General features: G+C 36.1%; 3 protein-coding genes across 5 annotated transcripts; 2 read left to right on the top strand and 1 right to left on the bottom strand.

The window, feature by feature from the left end:
* Positions 1 to 133: 133 nt before the first annotated feature.
* orc1 (origin recognition complex, subunit 1) lies at positions 134 to 11739 on the bottom strand. 2 transcript variants are annotated; one of them, XM_067459869.1, is made up of 19 exons: positions 11570 to 11739; positions 11023 to 11159; positions 10597 to 10724; positions 10329 to 10501; positions 8938 to 9310; positions 8618 to 8849; positions 8315 to 8431; positions 8066 to 8128; positions 5926 to 6027; positions 5309 to 5546; positions 5076 to 5191; positions 4513 to 4614; positions 4263 to 4434; positions 4063 to 4170; positions 1471 to 1620; positions 1249 to 1368; positions 897 to 1057; positions 654 to 741; positions 134 to 532 (listed from the first exon to the last, which is right to left on the bottom strand). In XM_067459869.1, exons 2-19 carry the CDS (start codon positions 11118 to 11120, stop codon positions 338 to 340), a joined length of 2736 nt encoding a protein of 911 aa, XP_067315970.1. In that variant the 5' UTR covers positions 11121 to 11159; positions 11570 to 11739; the 3' UTR covers positions 134 to 337. The 2 variants fall into 2 exon arrangements, with proteins under 2 accessions (XP_067315970.1, XP_067315969.1); XM_067459868.1 differs by having other exon boundaries at positions 11023 to 11141.
* Positions 11740 to 11809: 70 nt separating this feature from the next.
* Positions 11810 to 16104, top strand: prpf38a (pre-mRNA processing factor 38A). The gene is made up of 10 exons (XM_067459873.1): positions 11810 to 12025; positions 13105 to 13264; positions 13377 to 13498; positions 13603 to 13688; positions 14945 to 15055; positions 15138 to 15244; positions 15374 to 15400; positions 15510 to 15613; positions 15723 to 15771; positions 15862 to 16104. Exons 1-10 carry the CDS (start codon positions 11896 to 11898, stop codon positions 15905 to 15907), a joined length of 942 nt encoding a protein of 313 aa, XP_067315974.1. The 5' UTR covers positions 11810 to 11895; the 3' UTR covers positions 15908 to 16104.
* Positions 16105 to 16762: 658 nt separating this feature from the next.
* akr1a1b (aldo-keto reductase family 1, member A1b (aldehyde reductase)) lies at positions 16763 to 19646 on the top strand. 2 transcript variants are annotated; one of them, XM_067459871.1, is made up of 9 exons: positions 16763 to 16858; positions 17471 to 17566; positions 17715 to 17834; positions 17917 to 18068; positions 18512 to 18707; positions 18783 to 18982; positions 19068 to 19140; positions 19230 to 19316; positions 19482 to 19646. In XM_067459871.1, exons 2-9 carry the CDS (start codon positions 17480 to 17482, stop codon positions 19545 to 19547), a joined length of 981 nt encoding a protein of 326 aa, XP_067315972.1. In that variant the 5' UTR covers positions 16763 to 16858; positions 17471 to 17479; the 3' UTR covers positions 19548 to 19646. The 2 variants fall into 2 exon arrangements, with proteins under 2 accessions (XP_067315972.1, XP_067315973.1); XM_067459872.1 differs by lacking the exon at positions 16763 to 16858 and adding an exon at positions 17213 to 17335.
* The last annotated feature ends 988 nt before the right edge of the window (positions 19647 to 20634 follow it).

Here is a 20634-nt window from a genome sequence, read left to right as displayed (position 1 = left end):
GTGAGTCTTTCTCTCCCACACTAAAATGCATAAAAACTGCTTTAGAATAAAGCATTTGTGCAAATGTTCTAAAGACATTAAAGAGTGAACAGAAAGACATGATTTGAAGCTAAAGGGTATAATTAGAATACACAATTCACATTTAAAATGTACTTATAGAACTACACGTATATATTTAAGCATTAAAATCGATAATTTAATCAAAACATTCAATACAATATCTCACGTCCAGTTGATAAGAATTTAGCTGTGATGCTCCAGGCAAGATGTAATGCAAAATCTGTTCACTGTATGTTCCAAAAATGTGGTCAGACATTCTGGGGACCCACACCAGTTTTTAATCAGCCTTCAAGGCATAAAGCACATCATCCTGACTAACATTGAGTCTGATACGGAGCAGCAGGTCCAGGCGGCTTCCCTCCAGGAGAAGCAGCCGACAGGAACCCAGCCTCTGACAGATTGCCAGCCCTTCAGACACACTCACCGGCTGCAAACCCTCAACACGACACAGAGCCTGGTGCTGAACAAACACCTGGGGCGAAGAAAATACAGAAATTAAAACATCACTTGCAATAAATAATTTTCAATTGCACATAAGGTTCATTATTAAAACAAGGGCTGTTGTAAATGAGTTAATTTATCAGTTTAACTACCTGTTGGAAAGTGGCCTCTTCCAGACCGAGTCTACGAAATTCGGCAATAACCGCCCTCAGGAACAGTTGTTCCTGAACAGATGCACATCTGCAATAACACCATTGAAAAAAGCTGAGTAAAATCAGTATTTATCGCCAAACAATGTGTATCTCTGTAATTCGTTTTTTTTTTTTTTATTAAGATTAAGGAACAATGGGTATAACGGAGCATTAAAGTTCATATTTGTTCGCTTTTATCTTAACCTGATGGCTGCAATGTAGGAAGAGGAGAACATCTCATCCAAAGCCTCCATCACATGACTCATCCCAACCAACCCACTGCTACTTCCAGAGTGCTCACATATCTCTGTGGCCCGTCGGCAGATATCAAGGCAGCGACGTGCATCACCCGAAAGTGCTGCCACCTAGAAACCACAAATAATCTCTCTTTGATTCATAACAAGATGTAATGACCACATGTACATTTAAATTCGCTGTTTTGCAATCACCCTGGTAGCCAAAGAAGAGTACACGAGCAAAGTGCTCTAAGGGTAATCCACAATGCCTCAGTCACCTTTGCTGAAGATAACATGGATTCACAAGAAAGTGTTCCTACCTTTCTTGAGACTAGCTGGAGAGCATCTTCTTCAAAAGCCTTTAGTCTGTTCAGCCTTGACGTGATGATCTGTTGTAGCTGTTTAAAGGTATATGGCTGGAAGGACATTCTTGTCAGTCCCTGAAAATGAAAAAACAACAAGTTTTATTTCCATTATTTGCATTGTCCAACATAATTTTAATCATAACTGAATGGCATCTTAATGCTGTGAAATAGTCTTACCAGGCGACTGGCAACCCGGTTAATCATGATTCTCTCAGGCAAGTCCATAGTGTTTGCAATGGTAAGAACCACTAGACGAGCGTTGCGTCTTGTTGGCCAATCAAACAAGTTATACATAACATTCTGTTTACGGGTCCACAAGAGGTCAAGCTAAAAGAAAACAAGATATAAGATAAATAAAAACAGATATTCTTTAGGACAGTGATTGGCAATATATTATTCCTCAAAGTATAAATGAATCAATTATTGACAGGAAACGAGCAGAAATAAAAACCAAGTAAATAAATACATCTTTTGCCGCGTTTCCACCGCAGAAACTTTCCCCAAGAACTAGGAACTTTGGGGTGGTACCAAGGGGGTAATCTAGCACCAGGAAAGCGTACCTCTCATAGGGGCGGCCATTGCTAACCAAGTCATTACCTGCTGTTAGCATCCCATCCCATCCCATTCATTTTTGTGAATAAGTGAATAACTTTATTTTTTTTAGGGATGCACCGAAATCCAGATTTTTGAGGTTCGGCCGAATACCGAATCCACTGGTTAAGATTCTGCCGAATCCGAAACTGAATACCGAATCCAACTCCCATCCTCAGTCCATTATCACAGTAAACACATTAATGACAAAAAACAACGTCCACAGCAGTGTATTTTAAACTTAATTTTAATTTAAAAAAGGGCAACATTATGCCAGGATGACTGTGCCGTATTGCTGTCTGTAGATTTCTTCATGCACAACTCTTATTCTCTCGGATGGGAAGTTCGGTTCTTTTCCGCGAAATGGTTCTTAAGGGCAGTTTTTTTTAAATAACCGGTTTAAAAAAACGGATCACCGGTTCTTTTACGTCCTTACGTAATGGCGTAATTTCTATCATCCCGGAATGGAAAATACATTCAAACACATTCATATAAAGTATTTGTAATCAAACCTTAGTATAGCAATAATTATTATTGTCATCATCATGGATGCACTCAATACAGCCACTGTTGTGCAAACACTAATGCTTTACACAGATTAAATAAACTTACATTGACATAACATAAACTTACACAAATCCTAGGTTCACCCGTGCTCATATTACCAGCATCAGTTTTCTGAGAGAAACAGCAGCCGTCCCACTCCGAGTGAAACAGTTCGGTTCAAGACGGCGCTATCACGCATGCAGTATCTAAGCTCACCGGTTCTCACAGCAAAACATGTCTCAGTTCAGTGAACTGTTGGAGTTACAACATATACTTCAAGATATTAGTTTATTTCTAGTCTGAGGGACTGTCACTCATGTCAGAAAGTGAGTAACTATAGTAACTTGTGTGATCAGCGTTGATTTGAGACGCGAACCGTTTAGAATGATTCAGTCCGATTTGGTGAACTGGTTCGACCGGATCACTAAAAAGATCCGGTTAAAAAGAACGATCCGTTCGCGAACCGGACATCCAGCGGCTATTGTTTAGGGTTCTTGCCACCGTGAGACAAATCAGCATTGCAAATTGAACATAGCTCGACTTGAATTGCCTTCTTGTGACTGGAAGTACTGCTAAACAACACATTTTCACAAGTTCCATTTTCACTTTCTCACAGCCTACTGCATTCGAACGGTCCACCTAGTAAACCCGTTGCCATAATCAACCGTGGCATCATGTTCGACCAGTATCGACCAAATTCTAAGGTTCGGCAGAAACCGAACCCAGTCAAAAAGCCCAATATTCGGCCGAATTCAAACCCAAATCCTGGAGTCGGTGCATCCCTAATTTTTTAATCGGAGGCGTTTAAAGACTCCATTGGTCCATTATTTATTTCTAAAGAAACATGACAATGTATAAAAGGCTCCATTACCTTGTATCTTACACTATCGCCCCGTAGAAGCTGTTTTTGTAAAAATTAAATCTAGCTTTACATACATTCAGAATACGCAAGTGCTGTTTTACGCCGGTTTGTTAATTACCTTTAGTAAACCAATACATAACCAGCAAAAGCAGCACAGCTTGAATCTCTTCATATTCGTTATTAATTTCACCATGTAAACAACCTGACCCGATTACTTTTGAGTGTGAGTTCTTACATGACAAGACAAAGTGCGCCTTCCCCACTGAAGAGCGCGCGCCTCGCTCACAGCGACAAATGCGGCAGACAAACTGCATGTCACAATATGATTGCGATTAAAAGTCAGCACATGTAAACACCAGCTCGGTTTAGATAACGTCTCATGTAAACAGTCCACTGAATCTTTCAATCGGAATGATTTGAATCGGAATGACAAAAAAAGTGTGCATGTAAACATGGCTAGTGTCGCGCAAAAATGATTATTGTCCGTCGCTGACTGGGCGACAGTCCTATATCACCGGACTAATTTGCCTAATCTTCACGGTACTCTAGACCGCGGTGGAAACGCAGACAGTAGCAGATCTGGGGGGAAAAAAGTTCCTGTAAAAAAAGTTCCTGGTACAAATTGTTCCGGGTAATTTGACTTAGATTAGTGGCTATCAGCAATTTGAAAAGGCTTATAGCCACTAATCAAGATCGATTTAGACCAGCCAATCACCATAAGAGAGGGGGGTGTTTGCGGTAATAAATGTCTCTGGGAACAAAAGTCTTACCTCATCTACTAGAAGCACGGTTGTCTCTTTTTTTGGTGCAGGAGCACTGAAGCGTTTCTCCAGTAGGGCGGCTGCATGATCAGGTGTTGCTTTTTGATCAGTCAGTTTCTACAACAGAACCATAATGCAAATTGACGAGAAATACCATAACACACCAAGGAGGAAAGAATGTCAGAATGGGGGGATTGGAGCATACAAACCTGCAGTATTTGTACATAAGCCTGGTGTGGGTCTGTCATTTTCATGCCATTTATTTCAATGAAGCGAAAGTGAGGGATCTCATCTTGTTCAGAGGACTGCTGAAGAGACCGGATCACCTCATGTACTGTGGCAGTTTTACCAGTACCAGGAACACCCGAGATATACATACATCTGCAAAAGAAAAATTATTTGCATGGTTTTTTTTTAAAACAGATATAAGTTTATTAAACCTGAATGACAGAATCTTACCCTCCAGTACCATCAATGACCTTACTCTCCACAAAGTTGTAGATGTCCTGGAACTCTTGTTCTCGACACGGCAAAGACTCAGGGACAGAGGAAACATGCAAACTGTTGCAAAAAAACAATATCTTTTTTTTAATATGATGTTTGTGAAATGCAAGATTTTTTCCTGCTTATGAAAAAAGTCTTATGCTCTCAAAGGCTACATTTATTTAACCAAAACATTGTGATAGCAAAGCTGTATTTTCAGCAGACATTACACCAGTCTTCAGGGTCACATGATCTTTCAGAATCATTCTAATATGCTAATTTGCTGCTCAAGAAACATTTCTTAATATCAGTGTTGGAAGCAGTTGTGCTGCTTAGTGTTTTTGTGGAAACAATGACTTTTCCAGGATTCTTTGATGAAAAGAAAGTTAAAAAGAACATTATTTTTTGAATGTATAGTATTTTGAATAGTATTTGAAAATGCTATTGACCACAAACTGAACTGTAGTCTCTTTATTTCTCTCTGCTGGTTAAACTTCAATAGGCAGTCTTGTGGTACTTCAGTCTGTGCTGTTGCCTACCGTGCTCGTGCTTCTTCCAGAACATTCCCTGGCTTCCTGGCTGGAGCGCTCCTGCTGGGTATGCTGGGAGTTGCATGACGTGGTGTACGTGGGGTACGTGGGGTGGCTGGAGCAGTCTGGAGTTAAATAAAACATAAATAATTTGCCACATGCAATGTTATCTTTATGTGAAATGCAGCTTGGGTTTTGTGAAAGCACATTATCTGCTAAATATATATCTAATGTATTATCACCTTCTTGCTGGGTGTTTTACGTGGGGTCCGGGCAGAGACACGCGTTTTCTCAGTGGCCCGGGGTGTGTAGGAGCCCCTACGCTTTTTCACTACAAGCTCATCATCACTGTCGATCTTCGCCTCCTCTTCCTCGTCGCTGCTACTCTGCAGGTCAATCTTAGTAGGTACGAAGCAGTCATCATCATCACCACCATCCTCACCATCAGACTGCAGGTCAACCTTGTTGGCTAGCAAATTTCTTTGAAAACAGATAACAACATATCCCTTTAAAATAAGCACCTAAATATGTTTAATTGAAATAGATATTCATTCAATAGATTTATTAATTGCAACACAATATCCAGATTACACAATTCTAAACAGTGAAGCCAAAATGCAAGTAGGAATCCCGTGTGAAAAATTGAGAATTGAGAAACCCAAAACTGATTGAGAAACTTGCATTGCAAAATAGATTGCTGTGAACTGTAAACCTATAAACTATTCTTATTTTTGCAGCTTTTCTTAACAAATAAAAAACTTGCTATTAAATATTTATATTAATTTAATGAATCAGCATTATTTAGAATATTTTATTTTAATGGACTGACAGCCCTAGTCATATCAAGTAAAATACCCACAGCTGCTTTCTGATGCGCGAGGACACAAGCTGGGCAGACTTCCTCTTAGAGCGAGGCGTGGCAGCAGTCTGGACAGGTGAATCTTCATGCTCCTCTTCAGCTCTATCAGTTTGTTCACAGAGATATGAAGAGAAAACAGAGTAAGATTTTTCTTTAAAAAAACAAACAAAAAAAGTAACTAGCATGTGTGCATGTATATCAGGTTTAACCACAATCGGTTGCTTACTCAGTATTTTAAGTTCATATAAGAGCTTGGTCTGGATAATTGAATTTATTGATTAGAAAATGAAGTCAAAGTGTTGGCGCTATAGGCAACATAAAAGCCGGTCAGTTTTACACCGCACAGTAGATGCCTCTTATTCACTACAGGTCACAAGGCAAAACTGATCTTTTCCCGCATGCATGACCAGATACAATTAAATTAATCAAATAAATAGTTATTTCATTATATTCTTGTCATCAATTAAGGTGTTCACATTATTTATTCACTTCTTATGACATGCTGTAACCCAGGACTGCCTTTTGCAGACCAACAGCTTTATCAGAGGATTTTTAAATTTGGCTTGAGGAAATTGTTCTGCTCTTGAACAGTTCATGGTTAAGCAACATTGGTTTGCTGTATAATGATACTCTTAACTGTTATATTTTGCCCTTTGTTAATAGAAAAATGCAATTCAAAGTCAAAAGAGAAGGGTCTGACTGCAGAGCCACAGTTTTACCCCAACCACAGTTTTACCACAGCAGCTCTGACCGCGCATGCACATTGCGTCGTTATGTCTTCGAGATGCATGTTACGGCACTGGAATAAAACTAAAATTGTATTGATTTATTTATTGTCATTGCACTTGTTTGATTTTATAGTTATTATAGTGAGCAACTGGTAAAATAATGAAATGTTTAAAATGTAAATTGTAAATGTAATAAATAAATGTAAATTAAACTCGTTTCTTGGTTACGTCTCCAACAAATTAATAATGTCCTCACACTTTAAGCCAGTTTAAAAGTACGTTTTATTTTGTTCAAGATTATGCATTTACCCCATGCAGAATTAATCAACCTGAGGAATTAGTTATCTTGACTTTAGACTAATAATTTAATATTTAAAGTGTGTGTGTGTATATATATATATATATATATATATATATATATATATATATATATATATATAAAGGAGCCTGAAGGCCTCTGGGCAACAGCAGATGCAAAAAAAAAAAAAACAAAAAAAAAACAGCAGGAGCAACAATAATCAATAGATAGTTTTAGGACAGAATTAAGATTTAAAAATCAAACGTATCCTTGTGCCGTGAAACCGCTGTAATGAAACTGCGCATTCGCGGGTAAAACCGCGGCTGGGGTGAAACTGCGGCTCTTGAGTCAAAGTGAAAAATAATCAACAATAAACAGAAAAAAAAAACCCTGTGATGAAAATAACAGTACATATTTAAAACAAACAAAATATTTGAACTGAAAAATGACTTATTTCACAACTGAATGTTTACTATTGTCTTTTAAAAGCTGCTTAAAAGCAGAATTTAAATCTGTAACAATTTGTATAAAGTGCTATATAAATAAAGGTGATGACTTAAAGCTGCAATACGTAATTTTTCCGTCTGCAAGAGGGTGCCTATTTAAAACAAATGCGTAACTTGATGATGCCAAGTTTGAGCTCAGAATCTTGGGACATGTGGTCTTCACCTCACAGCCAGTGGAAAATAGGACTCGGGCAGAAATCATGTTCATGGATGCGGTTATTAACGTTACTGTAGTATGAAGCAGAGCAGGACCAAGCAGAGACACTGGAGTGATTGTTACGCAAACACACACCTCGCGGGCAACGGGACTTTTATTATGAAGGGACACAGTCGCCGACACTATTTCCGAATTTCAAGTAATGAGTATGAGGTAATGCAGCCCTGTTTATCATATTAGATACATTTGAATGTGTTAAAAACTGTTATGAAGCTGCTCTGTTACTATGTGTTTATATGTATAAAGTTTTAAAAAAACTTTTTTATTTCACCTGTAAAAACACCTGTACACAAAAGTAAAAGCTGAAAATCAAAGCTGCTCAAATTAATTTTACAATGTAGTGAATTAAATAGTTTCTGAAATCAATATGATAGACAATTCTAATACTTACAAAGCAGCCAGTGCTGGTTCTCTAAGAGCAGTTGAATCTTTCCTGCTGGATGGAGTTTTTGCCCTGGTTTGAAAAACATTATGCTTACTCTATGGATCATTTTAAACTCACATCAAACATATCAAGACATGAAGAAAGTGAAGCTGGATGAACATAGTCATGTGCTTAAACTGTGCATTAAGCATAATGCCTTAAAGAAAGCCAACCCCATCCAAAAATGACACTCATAGATAGAGGAACATGACTCACTTCAGGCCCCTTAGACTTGCTCTCCTGGGGGTTGCCTCTCTCTTCCGGGGAGTTCTGCCTGTGCTAATTAGTGACTCTGGAACATCACCCTCAAGTGGTTGCACCCCGAGAATGGCACTAGGAGGGCGGCAGAACTTTTATAAATAGACTTTACTTTTTTTTTTTTTTTTTTTACGAAAGACAACAATTAAAACCATTATATTGGTTTTAAAGCCACAACACTAAAATTATAGATCACAGACATACTAAGCATATAGAACGAAGAACAAAGACATAATTTCAAATGTAAATAAATAGACATACCTAGTTGTATCGTCTTTGTCATATGCAGTCAGTCTGGGTTTATCAGGGCTCTGTGATGACTGAGGAGAGATATGCGTCTCCTCATTATGATTAAGTGGAGTCAGTCTAATAGAAATGGATATGCGGCCAGTTGGAGACATGTTCAACTTAGACGTCAACGTTTTCTCAGAAGCTGTGTCTTCATCAAGAATCTCCCCCAGGACATCATCTCGGGACATATTTTTATTTTGACCTACCATAATATAAAAGAAACACCGTCATACAGTTTAATGCTATCAAAACAATTAAAAGCATAATGTATGTGAATACATGGCCCTCACCGAACAAGTCCAGCTTCTTGCGAACATGTGGACCAGAGGAAGCTCTGCTTCTCCTCTTTGCACTAAGAGCTTTAGCTGCAGAGAGTTTGGAGGCAGAGTGAAGAGACTCTGCCTCACTCATTTTGCCAGTGCTCATGCTACCAAGGGTGAGGGTGCCTGACATGGCCCGTTTCATTATAGAAAGGTCCGGGGTTGGAAGAGCACGAGCCTGAGAGTGCCGGGAAGATGGTGGAGGAGATTTAGGGATCTGATGGGGCTGCATCAGCTCAGGATTCAACGCTCTGAAGCACTTGGTATCCCACAAGAGTTTGACAAATAATGTGTCTTTGCTCTTGTCCTCTGGGAAAGGATTATCAGCTGGGACATACTCAACCTAGAAACAAATTTATCATTAATTATTATTAAATATATTACAATTTATTTAGTATTAAATGTTTAATTATATAAATGCCACTTTAGAGGAGCAGTCAAAAGTTTGGAATAATTAAGATTTTTTTTTAATGTTTTTTGTAAGAAGTTTTCTACTCACCAAGGCTGAAATTATAAATACAATAAAAAAATTCTAATATTTTGAATTACATCAATCTTACAACAATCATTCTTATATGCTAATTTTTTATTATCAATGTTGAAAACAGTTTTTTTCTTTTTCTTTGATAAATGGGTCAAATGAATAGTATTTATTTGAAATATACCTATTTTGTAACATTATAAATATCAGTAACACTTTACAATAAGGCCATATTTGTTATGTATTAACTAGTATTAACTCAAAGTGAGCAATATATTTCTTTCAACATTTGTTAATTTGTTAACATTAAAAATAGTTATTGTTTGTTCATTTTCGTTCACAGCGCATTAATGTTAACAAATACAAAATGTTAATAAACAAGAATAAATGCAGAAATAAACATTACCTAAAACATTACATTACCTACATTAATCCGAGTACATTTCAAAACGCCGCTTTCTTTTCCAAGTCTCTCTGTCCACACTAGTGTTTAAGCATTTCCCAAAAGCTCACCAACATTTAAAGCTCTAAAATGCTTAAATCACCTTACACTTTAAAAAGGTAGTGTATCATAGTTTCAAAAAAATATTAAGCACCATATCTGTTTTCAACACGGACAATACAAAATAGTATATTGAAATAGAATTTTTTTTTTTTAATTGTAATAGTTTTTCACAATTTAACTTTTTTTTCTTTTTTCTTTTCATTAGCCCCGGTGAGCCCTGTTTGAGTCCTAGGATGACAAAAGTTAAAAATAATACTAATAATTTGAAACAACTATACAAGCACTTCTTGACTGTACTAGTGTGATGCACATTCATTATATAGAAATATGAGCTGTGCCTTTATAATTAGAATTCTACAACCCCTCCATGCGTACCTTTATTGCTGCAAGAATGGTCTCTCCATCCACCTCATTATCACAAGAATGGTCCTGGAAGAAAAATATCTCCTGTGGATGGGGGTCTCTGCCCAAGAGCTTGCGTTTGGTCTGAGGTACTTCACACATACGCACAAACCACTGCACTACAGCGGTCTTCTTCTTTCCTGAATCTGGGTACAAATATTACATCAAACAACAACACATTATTGTCAGACTCAGAAAGCATGAAAATATGTATTTAGATAAAGACAAGAGATGCTCCTACCATCAGTGTACAGTTTGAGAAGTTGCGCCACAAAGGGTTTGTCATCATTATCACCCTCAATCAAAATGTACTGGCCTAAAGACACTGTTGAATCTTCAGCCCTTCCCTCCACAGAAATGGACATGGATCTGTGTGTGGATCAAAGCAAGCATTATTGCGGTCACATCCTGGGTTATATAATCTTTTAACCAATGAATATCCAAGACATTGTGTATGATTACTCAGCAATACCAAATTCTATGGAGCATAACTAATACATTTTATATACACTATCACATTTTTAATTACTTTCACAAGCCAAACAATCAAATTACAATCCTAAAATCCATACATTTTTCCAGGTTTTCCCTTAAAGTAGAAAAACATCTAGAGTTCTATTGATGCACATCGCTGTCTTAGTCGTGAAATCGTGGTAAGTGCACATACTCATAGTATTGCCTTTTCAGCTTCCTGTCTTCACCGACTGGTCTCCCATTCCATTTGTATGTTCTTCTCATTTTCATTCTTGTGATGTAGCGGCTCATGTTGCAGATATGTTACAAGGTCTGTAAAGCACAGCATCACTTATTGATCTGATTATTATGCACTTTATAGTCAAAACAGTAACAATGGCAACCAGGCCAATTGTATATGTTATTAATGTATCAAGACTGCTTAAATATAATATTCACAATGAAGTTAAACAATAATAACATTTCAAACTATTTTTTATATTATATACAATAATTTAAAGTGAAATATTTTCCCACAAATGCCTGAGATCGGGTCTTGACCTGTAATTTCCAGCTGTAACCAGCAACTAAGCTAACTTTAACAAGAATGTTGAAAAGCAAAATACATGTGCTCATCTGGAAAAGTTAAGAATACTTGTCAAACTGTTACAAAGTATCTTTATTTTAAGGTTTCAAATAAAATCGTTTACTATGTGTAGAGTTACACAACTTTAAATCCCCAGCACGTCTTTCTTACTCACCAGCGTAACTTATGTCTGCAGCCGTATTAAACGTATAAATAAAAACTATTGCGTCTCCACCTCACTTAGAAACTCGAATATTAAAATTTAAATATGTATAAAGTTAAACGCATCTGACAACACAGCAGACAGAAAACACAATCACACAAACCACTCGACTCTTTCGCGCGCAGATGACGTATAACGAGGTTTTGATTGGACAGCAAAATACCGCTTGACCTTAGGGATGTGACGCACGCTTTCCCCCGGAAGTTATTCTTCAACATTTCTCCATGGCATATTAGCATTTCGTTGATTCGTTTGGTCGTTTACAGATTTAAGCCACCATGGCTAATAGAACGGTAAAAGATGCCAATAGTATACATGGAACAAATCCTCAGTATCTTGTCGAGAAAATTATACGGACACGTATATATGAGTCCAAGTACTGGAAAGAGGAATGTTTTGGACTAACAGGTAAGGGAAGTGTGATGGACTAACGTTACATACTGTATTTGTTCACACAGTATGCATATGATTAGATTAATTTTATTGAGAGTACCTAACTGAGCAAAAACATGCAATTTGATGCAGAAATTGCAGATGTTGTTATTTATATGGTCAAAAAGGTATGTTGAAATTCTGAAAGACTGTAATTTTTATCAGTTTGATGTTAATTATAGTTGTATAATAGCAGACCGCTTGCATGAAATGCAAAAATATATATGTGTATTAATTAGTATTAGTAATATTATTTAAGTGCTTAGCTTTAAATCAGAAAATGTCGTTTTGTAGAAGGCTGTGTACAAAAAAATGTTCTTCAAAAGCCTGTTGTATGATATTTGATACTCACATTTTAACAGGGATGTAACCCTGGTGTCCTGGCCAAACTCCCTCCATTGGCCCTTGCTGCCGATTATGGCGTCCAAATAATCCCCCACCAAATTGGCTCTATCATCCTCTCTCTTCTCCGCCTATTGCTGGTGTGTGGTGAGCACACTGGCGCCGTTGTACTGTGGCTGCCGTCACATCATCCAAGTGGATGCTGTACACTGGTGGTGGTTGAGGAGAGACCCCTGTCATGAGTGTAAAGTTCTTTGGTGTACAGTAGTACATATGAAAGCGCTATATAAATTCCTCATTCATTCATTAATGATATATCTTTAAAATTGTGTGGAATCAAGTGAACTTTGCTTAATTTGAGTAAATGTTCATCTTTAATATAAATATTGAGATTAGAAAGTTATGCTTTTATGTTTATCGTTACAAATTACACAGCAAAAAACAAAACAAAACGCGTGCCACAACCAATAGATGGACAATTTTAGACTTATACTAAAAAGTCGTTTTCCTACTAAAAAATATAAACTGTTAATCAGAAGGAAGGGAAGAGAGAACAATTATTAGATTGTGTACACATATTTTGCAACAAAGTTTTGATCATACAGAAATTTAGAGGCCATGAAAGTTCAAGACATCAAATATGATGCAGTGGGCCTCATTGGGTTATCTGTTTATATCTGTAAATATTTTTTTTGTCCCTCTGTAAAATGTAGCTGAGCTTGTTGTGGATAAAGCAATGGAGCTGAAGTTTGTTGGGGGTGTATATGGGGGAAACATCAAGCCGACGCCATTCTTATGTCTGACATTAAAGATGCTGCAGATTCAGCCTGAAAAGGACATCATTGTGGAATTCATCAAGAATGAGGACTTCAAGTTAGTGTGCAGTTTATTACTCCATTTGTATTAAGTTTGTACAGACCATTTACACTGTGCATGAAATTTTGGGATTTTTTGCATAACTACTGCTTTTTCCCCCCCATTCCAGGTATGTCCGTTTGCTTGGAGCAATGTATATGCGCCTGACTGGAACTTCTGTGGATTGCTACAAGTATTTAGAACCATTATACAATGACTACAGAAAAATCAAAAGCCAGAATAGAAATGGAGGTGATCAATTTACTTGATAGACATAACTCAATTTTCATTAGGTAAATGCATTGAAAGTTTTACCTTGCAGAAAAAATTGTAATAATATTTTCTTCTTCACGTAGAGTTTGAGTTGATGCATGTCGATGAGTTCATAGATGAGCTTCTTCATGCAGAGCGGATGTGTGATATCATCCTCCCCAGACTTCAGGTTGGTTGTACTTGTTATATATATGATTGAAATATATATGTTATATATATGACACATGACTGAAAACTGAAGTAGTAGTGATGCTGAAAAATCAGCTTGTATAATTAACAATTATATACTGCACACCTTCCAGCCAATCAGAATCTTTATTTGAATGAATCATCATTATGTAGCCTAGTGTGAAATAAACCCCGCGTCATAAAGACACATTACATTTAATGCATTAAATTAAATAATAATATAGGTGCTCGAGTCTGTCAGTGTAGGTGTCACGACCATCATAGACTGTAAAAAACGCACGACACACGGCGACATGTTCCGCAACTCGGTGTCATGCAGATGTCAGTGTCAGTCGCGATAATGTCAGTGACATGACAATGAAGACCACATGTGCCACGGAGGTGCCAATACAATACGCGCATAGTTATAGATATGTATACATATACATACCTGCGCATAGTGACATATGTGCCATTGGCTTCTGTGTGTCACATCATGTCTCTTGTCACTTAATGTTGCCATAGATATGTAACGTTATATGTATAGACATATCTGTGGTTGATACTGCCAGCTGCCACTGTCACTCTGTTTGCAAACGTAACTGTGTTACTATGGTTACCAGTGTTTATAGTGGCGGATTAATTTCAAACTGTAATCAAACTGACTGGAACTACCTGTGCATTAATCGGTTTTACTGCACACCTTCCAGCCAATCAGAATCGAGTACTAAAACAGACCATGGTATAAATAAATATATATATATTTATTTATACCATGGTTTTTTTTTTTGGTTTTTTTTAAAATATATATATATATATATATATATATATATATATATATATATATATATATATATATATATATATATATATATATATATATATATATATATATATATATATATATTTTTTTTTTTTTTTTTTTAATTCTGTAGCACTTTGAGATTTTGTTTAATATAAAGTGCATTATAAATAAAATGTATTTTATATATATATATATATATATTATATAAGATTTTTATACACACACACACATTATATATATATATATATATATATATATATATATATATATATATATATATATATATATATATATATATAATGTGTGTGTGTGTGTATAAAAATCTTACAGATCAAAAACTTTTGATATATACGTTATTTTATGATATTTAATTCCGCATATTACACCAAATAACACGCTCTCACATTTTACATTTAAATATATGTATGTATGTGTGTAAATACATTTTACAGAAGAGACAGGTTTTGGAGGAAGCTGAGCTTCTGGATGCTCGTATTAGTGCTCTGGAAGAAGACCTGGATGAGGTGGAGACTAGTGAAGAGGAGGATGAGGAAGAAGAGAAGGTAAAAGGGAACTCCCAATGTATAAAAATAACTGATTATATATATTGTGAATTTAATGGTTATACAACCACTTGTACTGCAGCCAGAGAGAGTGCAGACACCAGAGCCCCACAGAAGAAGTTACAGAGATATGGACCGGCCGCGCAGGTCTCCATCTCCACGCTACAGACGTAGCCGCTCACCCAGAAGGTTAGTGATGGTGCTAATTGTCATTTAAATGCAGTCATTTAAATCATATTATTTCAGATTGATAATGTTATTCATATCTGACTAACTGAATAGATGAATAATTCATGTTCTGGATTTGTTTTTTTTTAGAAGGAGCAGATCACCTAAAAGACGAAGGTAATGAAATTACAGTTCCAATATTAGCAGTGCATTTTAGACTGATTGTTGGTTGAAGATTATACAGTTGAATACATTTGTCTGATTACTTTATATATAATTTAATCAGCCCATCACCCAGACGTGATCGAGACCGGGATCGGCACCGCAGCAAAAGTCCCCGTAGACACCGCAGCAGATCCAGGGACAGAAGGCATCGCTCCAAATCTCCAGGTTCAGTCAAGCTGTTTTGGAGTATACATAGAAAATTAGACAACACAATATGCAATTTAAAAATTATTATTATAAATGGCAAAACTGATCAGGTATGTTTTTTTTTCAGGTCACCACAGAAGTCACCGGCATCGCAGTCACTCCAAGTCCCCAGAAAGGTGATGCTCAATTTAAATGGTTGTCTCCATTATAACTTTTTCCCTTTCTTGTTTCTTGTTTCATGCTGCATTTGTCTCTTTGTGTTCTAGTCGGCCAAAGAAGAGTCACAAGAGGAGTCGAAGAGGAAACGAGTGATTTTTCTTTTTTTATAGATATTTTTGTGCTCTGAAATATACAGAGAAACATAGTAATTTCTGTTGTGAAAAGCTTTACCTTATTCTGTGTAAATCACCCAAGCCCAATTTAGTCCTTAGAGGTTTTTGATGCTGTTTTATACTTTTAATTGAAATTGGCAACCATAAATCATTCTGAATTATAACTGTACTTTGTAAAATAAGCATTTGATGTATTGTAGTTTCATTTTTAATGAAACAGTTTAATTTCCCCTGTTATAAAAACAATGGTTGAAACAAAATGTGTTTTCATTGTTGTTAGTTTTGTGTATGATTTAAGTCTCTGAATTTGGTGAATTCTCAACAGGTACATTTGATTCAGTAATTGAAATGAACACCTAAAGCCAAGAGAAGACTGAACATTACTCTTATACTATTTTATTGCTTTGGGATAGACTTGGCAAAACTGCACCTAATTTTAATTTTTTTTCACCTAATTAAATATTTATTTTCTTTTAAATATAAAATTGGGTAATCAGGAAATTGTAAGTCTGTGTTTTCAAAGTAAAAGATATGCAGAAGACTACAAAGGGGACTTGAGTAGATTCATAAACACTTGAATGAGTTTCAGATTGTAATATTATTTTAGATGATCCGTGTTTTAAATGACATGGGATTTTTCTTCATCGTTTACTGTACAGCTATGTGATAATTAGATAATTTGAAAGTATTTTTTTATTTATTTGGAAAATAGTGAAATAGCTCAAATCTTAATTTTTTTTCATTGGCACCTAAACGGAGAGGTGGATGAAATTTAAAGACACTCTTTGTTGTTAGGGAGACTTTTATTTTGACACGTTTTTTTATTTTTAAAGGACCTCGAACAGGAAGTAAATACGTCAACGTTATGAGAAAATATTCAACAAAAAAATAAAAACCTGGATAGCTTTATAGTGGAGAAATTACATACACAGTAAGTATCGGAACCATTAATATTAAAAAAATACCTGACAACAGTGTCCCATGTATAGTGTTGTCATGGGACATTCGTCTTGCCATTCATTCTCACAAGTTTTACTGTCGAACAATGGTACGTTGACCAAATGTCTGTGATTCACTGCCCTAACTAGAAAATATGGAGCAAACTGATATAGAATAACGGATGGGGTTGTGCCAATAAGCAATGCAATTGACTTGACATGACTCAACCCCCTTTATAAAATGCAAAGACTCAAACTAATTCTTATTACTTTTCTAAAATTTGCGAACCCAAAATATATGCTTCTCCCAAAATTGCAGTGTAGGAGGATTTACAATATTTACATCCTGCCAGAGCTGCTGTGGAAGTCAGCTGATAAGTCAGCAGGTTACACTTCCTTTCATTCTGATCCTGAATTTTGAGCACTGAACTGCTCGCGTTCTTCCACACTACACTTTCTGCAGATTTTCTGTGAGAGTCTAGGGATTGGATTGATTTACTCGTACATGGATTAAATAAAAAAACTTAATATACTAAAGTATATTCCATGCTTTCCTCTGTTTGAATAGTGTTCATACTGTGTTCTTTGTTTTCTTTTCTCTAAAGGCGCACGGTATGAGTATGAATGACTTTGCCGTCCTTAGCACTGGGCGAAAGATGCCTCTTGTGGGACTTGGAACATGGAAGAGTGAACCTGGACAGGTGAGTTTGTTTAGTGCATCATCTCAACTTGTAATCATGACAGAATTTGAATCTTGATGATGTTTCAATATATTATTCACATATATTTCTTTGAATGTAGAACTTTAAGAACAATAGGCATTCTGTATAAATATGTTATCATCTACAGGTAAAACAGGCAGTCATTTGGGCATTGCAGTCTGGCTATCGGCACATTGACTGTGCCCCCATTTATGCGAACGAGCCAGAAATCGGAGAAGCCTTCCAGGAAATCATGGGGACTGAAAAAGTAGGTCGACCAAGTTGAATACATATATGAAATATACCCACATACAGGAATCGTGTGCTTAACAACCTCTGTACTCTTTTAGGGAGTAAGGCGAGAGGATGTATTTGTGACCTCCAAACTGTGGAACACAAAACACCACCCAGATGATGTGGAGCCATCTCTAATAAAGACCTTGAAAGATTTGAAGCTGGAGTACCTGGACCTCTACCTCATCCACTGGCCATATGCCTTCCAGTAAGAACTCAGTTGCACACACACAAAAACAAAACCATTAAAGATTATTTAAAAAAACAAACAAATGAAAGACTCCATGATTGTCTACTGTTGCCTTATCTAGGGTGTTTTGTTTATTGGCAATATAAACATGTGATATTTCCTTTATCTCCTTTGGGGAATGAACTATAAAGTGCTCTTAAAGGGATAGTAAACCTTTGTCCTAATTTACACACCCTCATGTTGTTTCAACCGAGTATAACTTTCTTTCTTCTGTGTAACACAAAAGAAGATATTTAAAATAAAATGCTGTTAACCAAACAGCTTTGGTGCCCATCGACTAATATTGTAATGTATGGTCAAAAAATATAATCGAAGCAAATGGGAACTGAAACTGTGTGAATACCAGAATTCTTCTATTCTTTTTGATGTCACAGTGTAGTGTTCCTTTTATTTTTGTCTAGACGAGGTGATGCCTCTTTTCCTAGGAAGGAGGATGGTACTTTGCTGTATGATGATATTGACTACAAGCTTACATGGGCTGCTATGGAAAAACTTGTGGGAAAGGGGCTTGTCAGGGCCATTGGACTCTCGAACTTCAACAGCAGGCAGATTGATGACATCTTATCAGTTGCAAACATTAAACCCACCGTTTTGCAGGTCAGAAGTAAATGGGATGTCCTAATTTATTTGGTCTATTTTATCAGTTGGTAGAGTAACAATAGTGTTTTGCAGGTAGAGTCCCATCCATACCTTGCACAGGTTGAGCTGTTGGCCCACTGCCGAGATCGGGGTTTGGTGATGACTGCCTACAGTCCGCTAGGGTCTCCTGACCGAGCCTGGAAGCATCCAGGGGAGCCTGTGCTTTTGGAGGAACCAGCCATTGCTGCGCTAGCCAAGAAATACAACAAGACTCCTGCTCAAATTATCATCAAGTAAATTCATGCTTTTGCACTAGTTGTACATCATATTTCCTCACTGATTTTTTTACATAGTATTTCTTCATTGCTATTTTGGCAGGTGGCAAACTCAACGAGGAGTTGTGTGTATCCCAAAGAGCATTACACAGTCTCGGATCAAAGAGAATATCCAGGTTTCTACATGTTTTTCTTGATTCTTTCATCTCTTTGTTTATGACCATGTATTGTTACAATGCAATACATTTACTTTGCTCATTTACAGGTGTTTGATTTTACTCTTGAACCTGAGGAAATGAGTCAAGTGACAGCATTGCACAGAGGCTGGCGTTACATTGTGCCAACCATTACTGTAAGTAACATTACTGTAAGCCACAACATTTTACAGTAACATTAAGATTACTTTACATACAGTAAGATTAATTAAATGACAAAATCAAGTGCAGTCTAACACTTTATGTTTTGTATCTATATTTAAATTGAATTGAGTGTTGTTGTATCTTTTTACTTTTTGTAGGTTGATGATAAGCCTGTCCCCCGGGATGCAGGACATCCACACTACCCTTTTAATGACCCCTATTAATGCACACTTCTGCAAGATTCTGTGCCTTGACACTGATGTCCATTCACTACTCTTGTGTACATATAAAACACAATAAAAATCTTTTGTTACATATTGAAATGTGAGCGCGTATGTTTGTGTATACTGTATATGTACATGTTTATCAAAAATATCAATCTATTTTTCAAGTTAAATAGACACTTAAGGTTATTTATTTGCTTTTTCACATTATTTTCATGGCAATAAATCAAATTATTGTTACCACAATAGAAAAAAAACTATTTGTCATTACCACTATGTCAAATTATTGCAATTAGGGCTCCCACTCATCCTGCAAAAATAAGCAAACAAATTTTCCAGCCATGGAAAATAAGAGAAAACATCATTTGTCTTGGAAAAATCTGATTGTCCTGGAAAATTATTTCTTTCTTAAAAATAAATGCTCTTGTTCATTGAAGAATAGTTTACAATTAGTCCAAAACAATTAATGTAATTAGCAGTAAGTGCCATGTTCTGAACTGCAACAGTTCACTAAAAACAAAACAAAACCCACAAAAAGTGTGTAAATATAATATGAATAACATAATTTAAGAATGAATATAAGTGTACTTTCCAAAAAAGAGTTGACAGATGGTCATTTTACTTTATTGCCTAAGACAGTAAAGTACAATGACCGAATACAGTCAATAATATATAGTAAAAAATAAAACACAAAAACCAAATAAAAACATAAAGGTTTTAAAGACTTCAGGAATATATTACTTTAGGCTATGAATCTGTGATCCTTGTCTTTTATTACCAATTTGAAAAGTCCTGGAAAATGTTCTCTAAAAAAGAGCTGGAACTCTGAATTATGTATATATGATGGTAGTATTATATGTATGATGAACCATATTATTTGTTTTATAATAATACATTTAGACACCCAGACACAACAATAATTTAAAAAACACGTAATCATGAGAAAGAAAGTGTAATCATGACAGTATAACAATGCAAAAAAAAAAAAAAAAGCGGAGGAGGAACGTTGTTATATGATATAAAAATATAAAGATAGAATATATAATAATAAAATATAACATATTTCATTCAAAACATGCTTTATAGT

Source organism: Pseudorasbora parva, chromosome 12, assembly GCF_024679245.1.
Source record: "Pseudorasbora parva isolate DD20220531a chromosome 12, ASM2467924v1, whole genome shotgun sequence".
NCBI classification, from domain to species: domain Eukaryota; kingdom Metazoa; phylum Chordata; class Actinopteri; order Cypriniformes; family Gobionidae; genus Pseudorasbora; species Pseudorasbora parva.
This window is presented reverse-complemented; position numbering and strand designations above follow the sequence as displayed.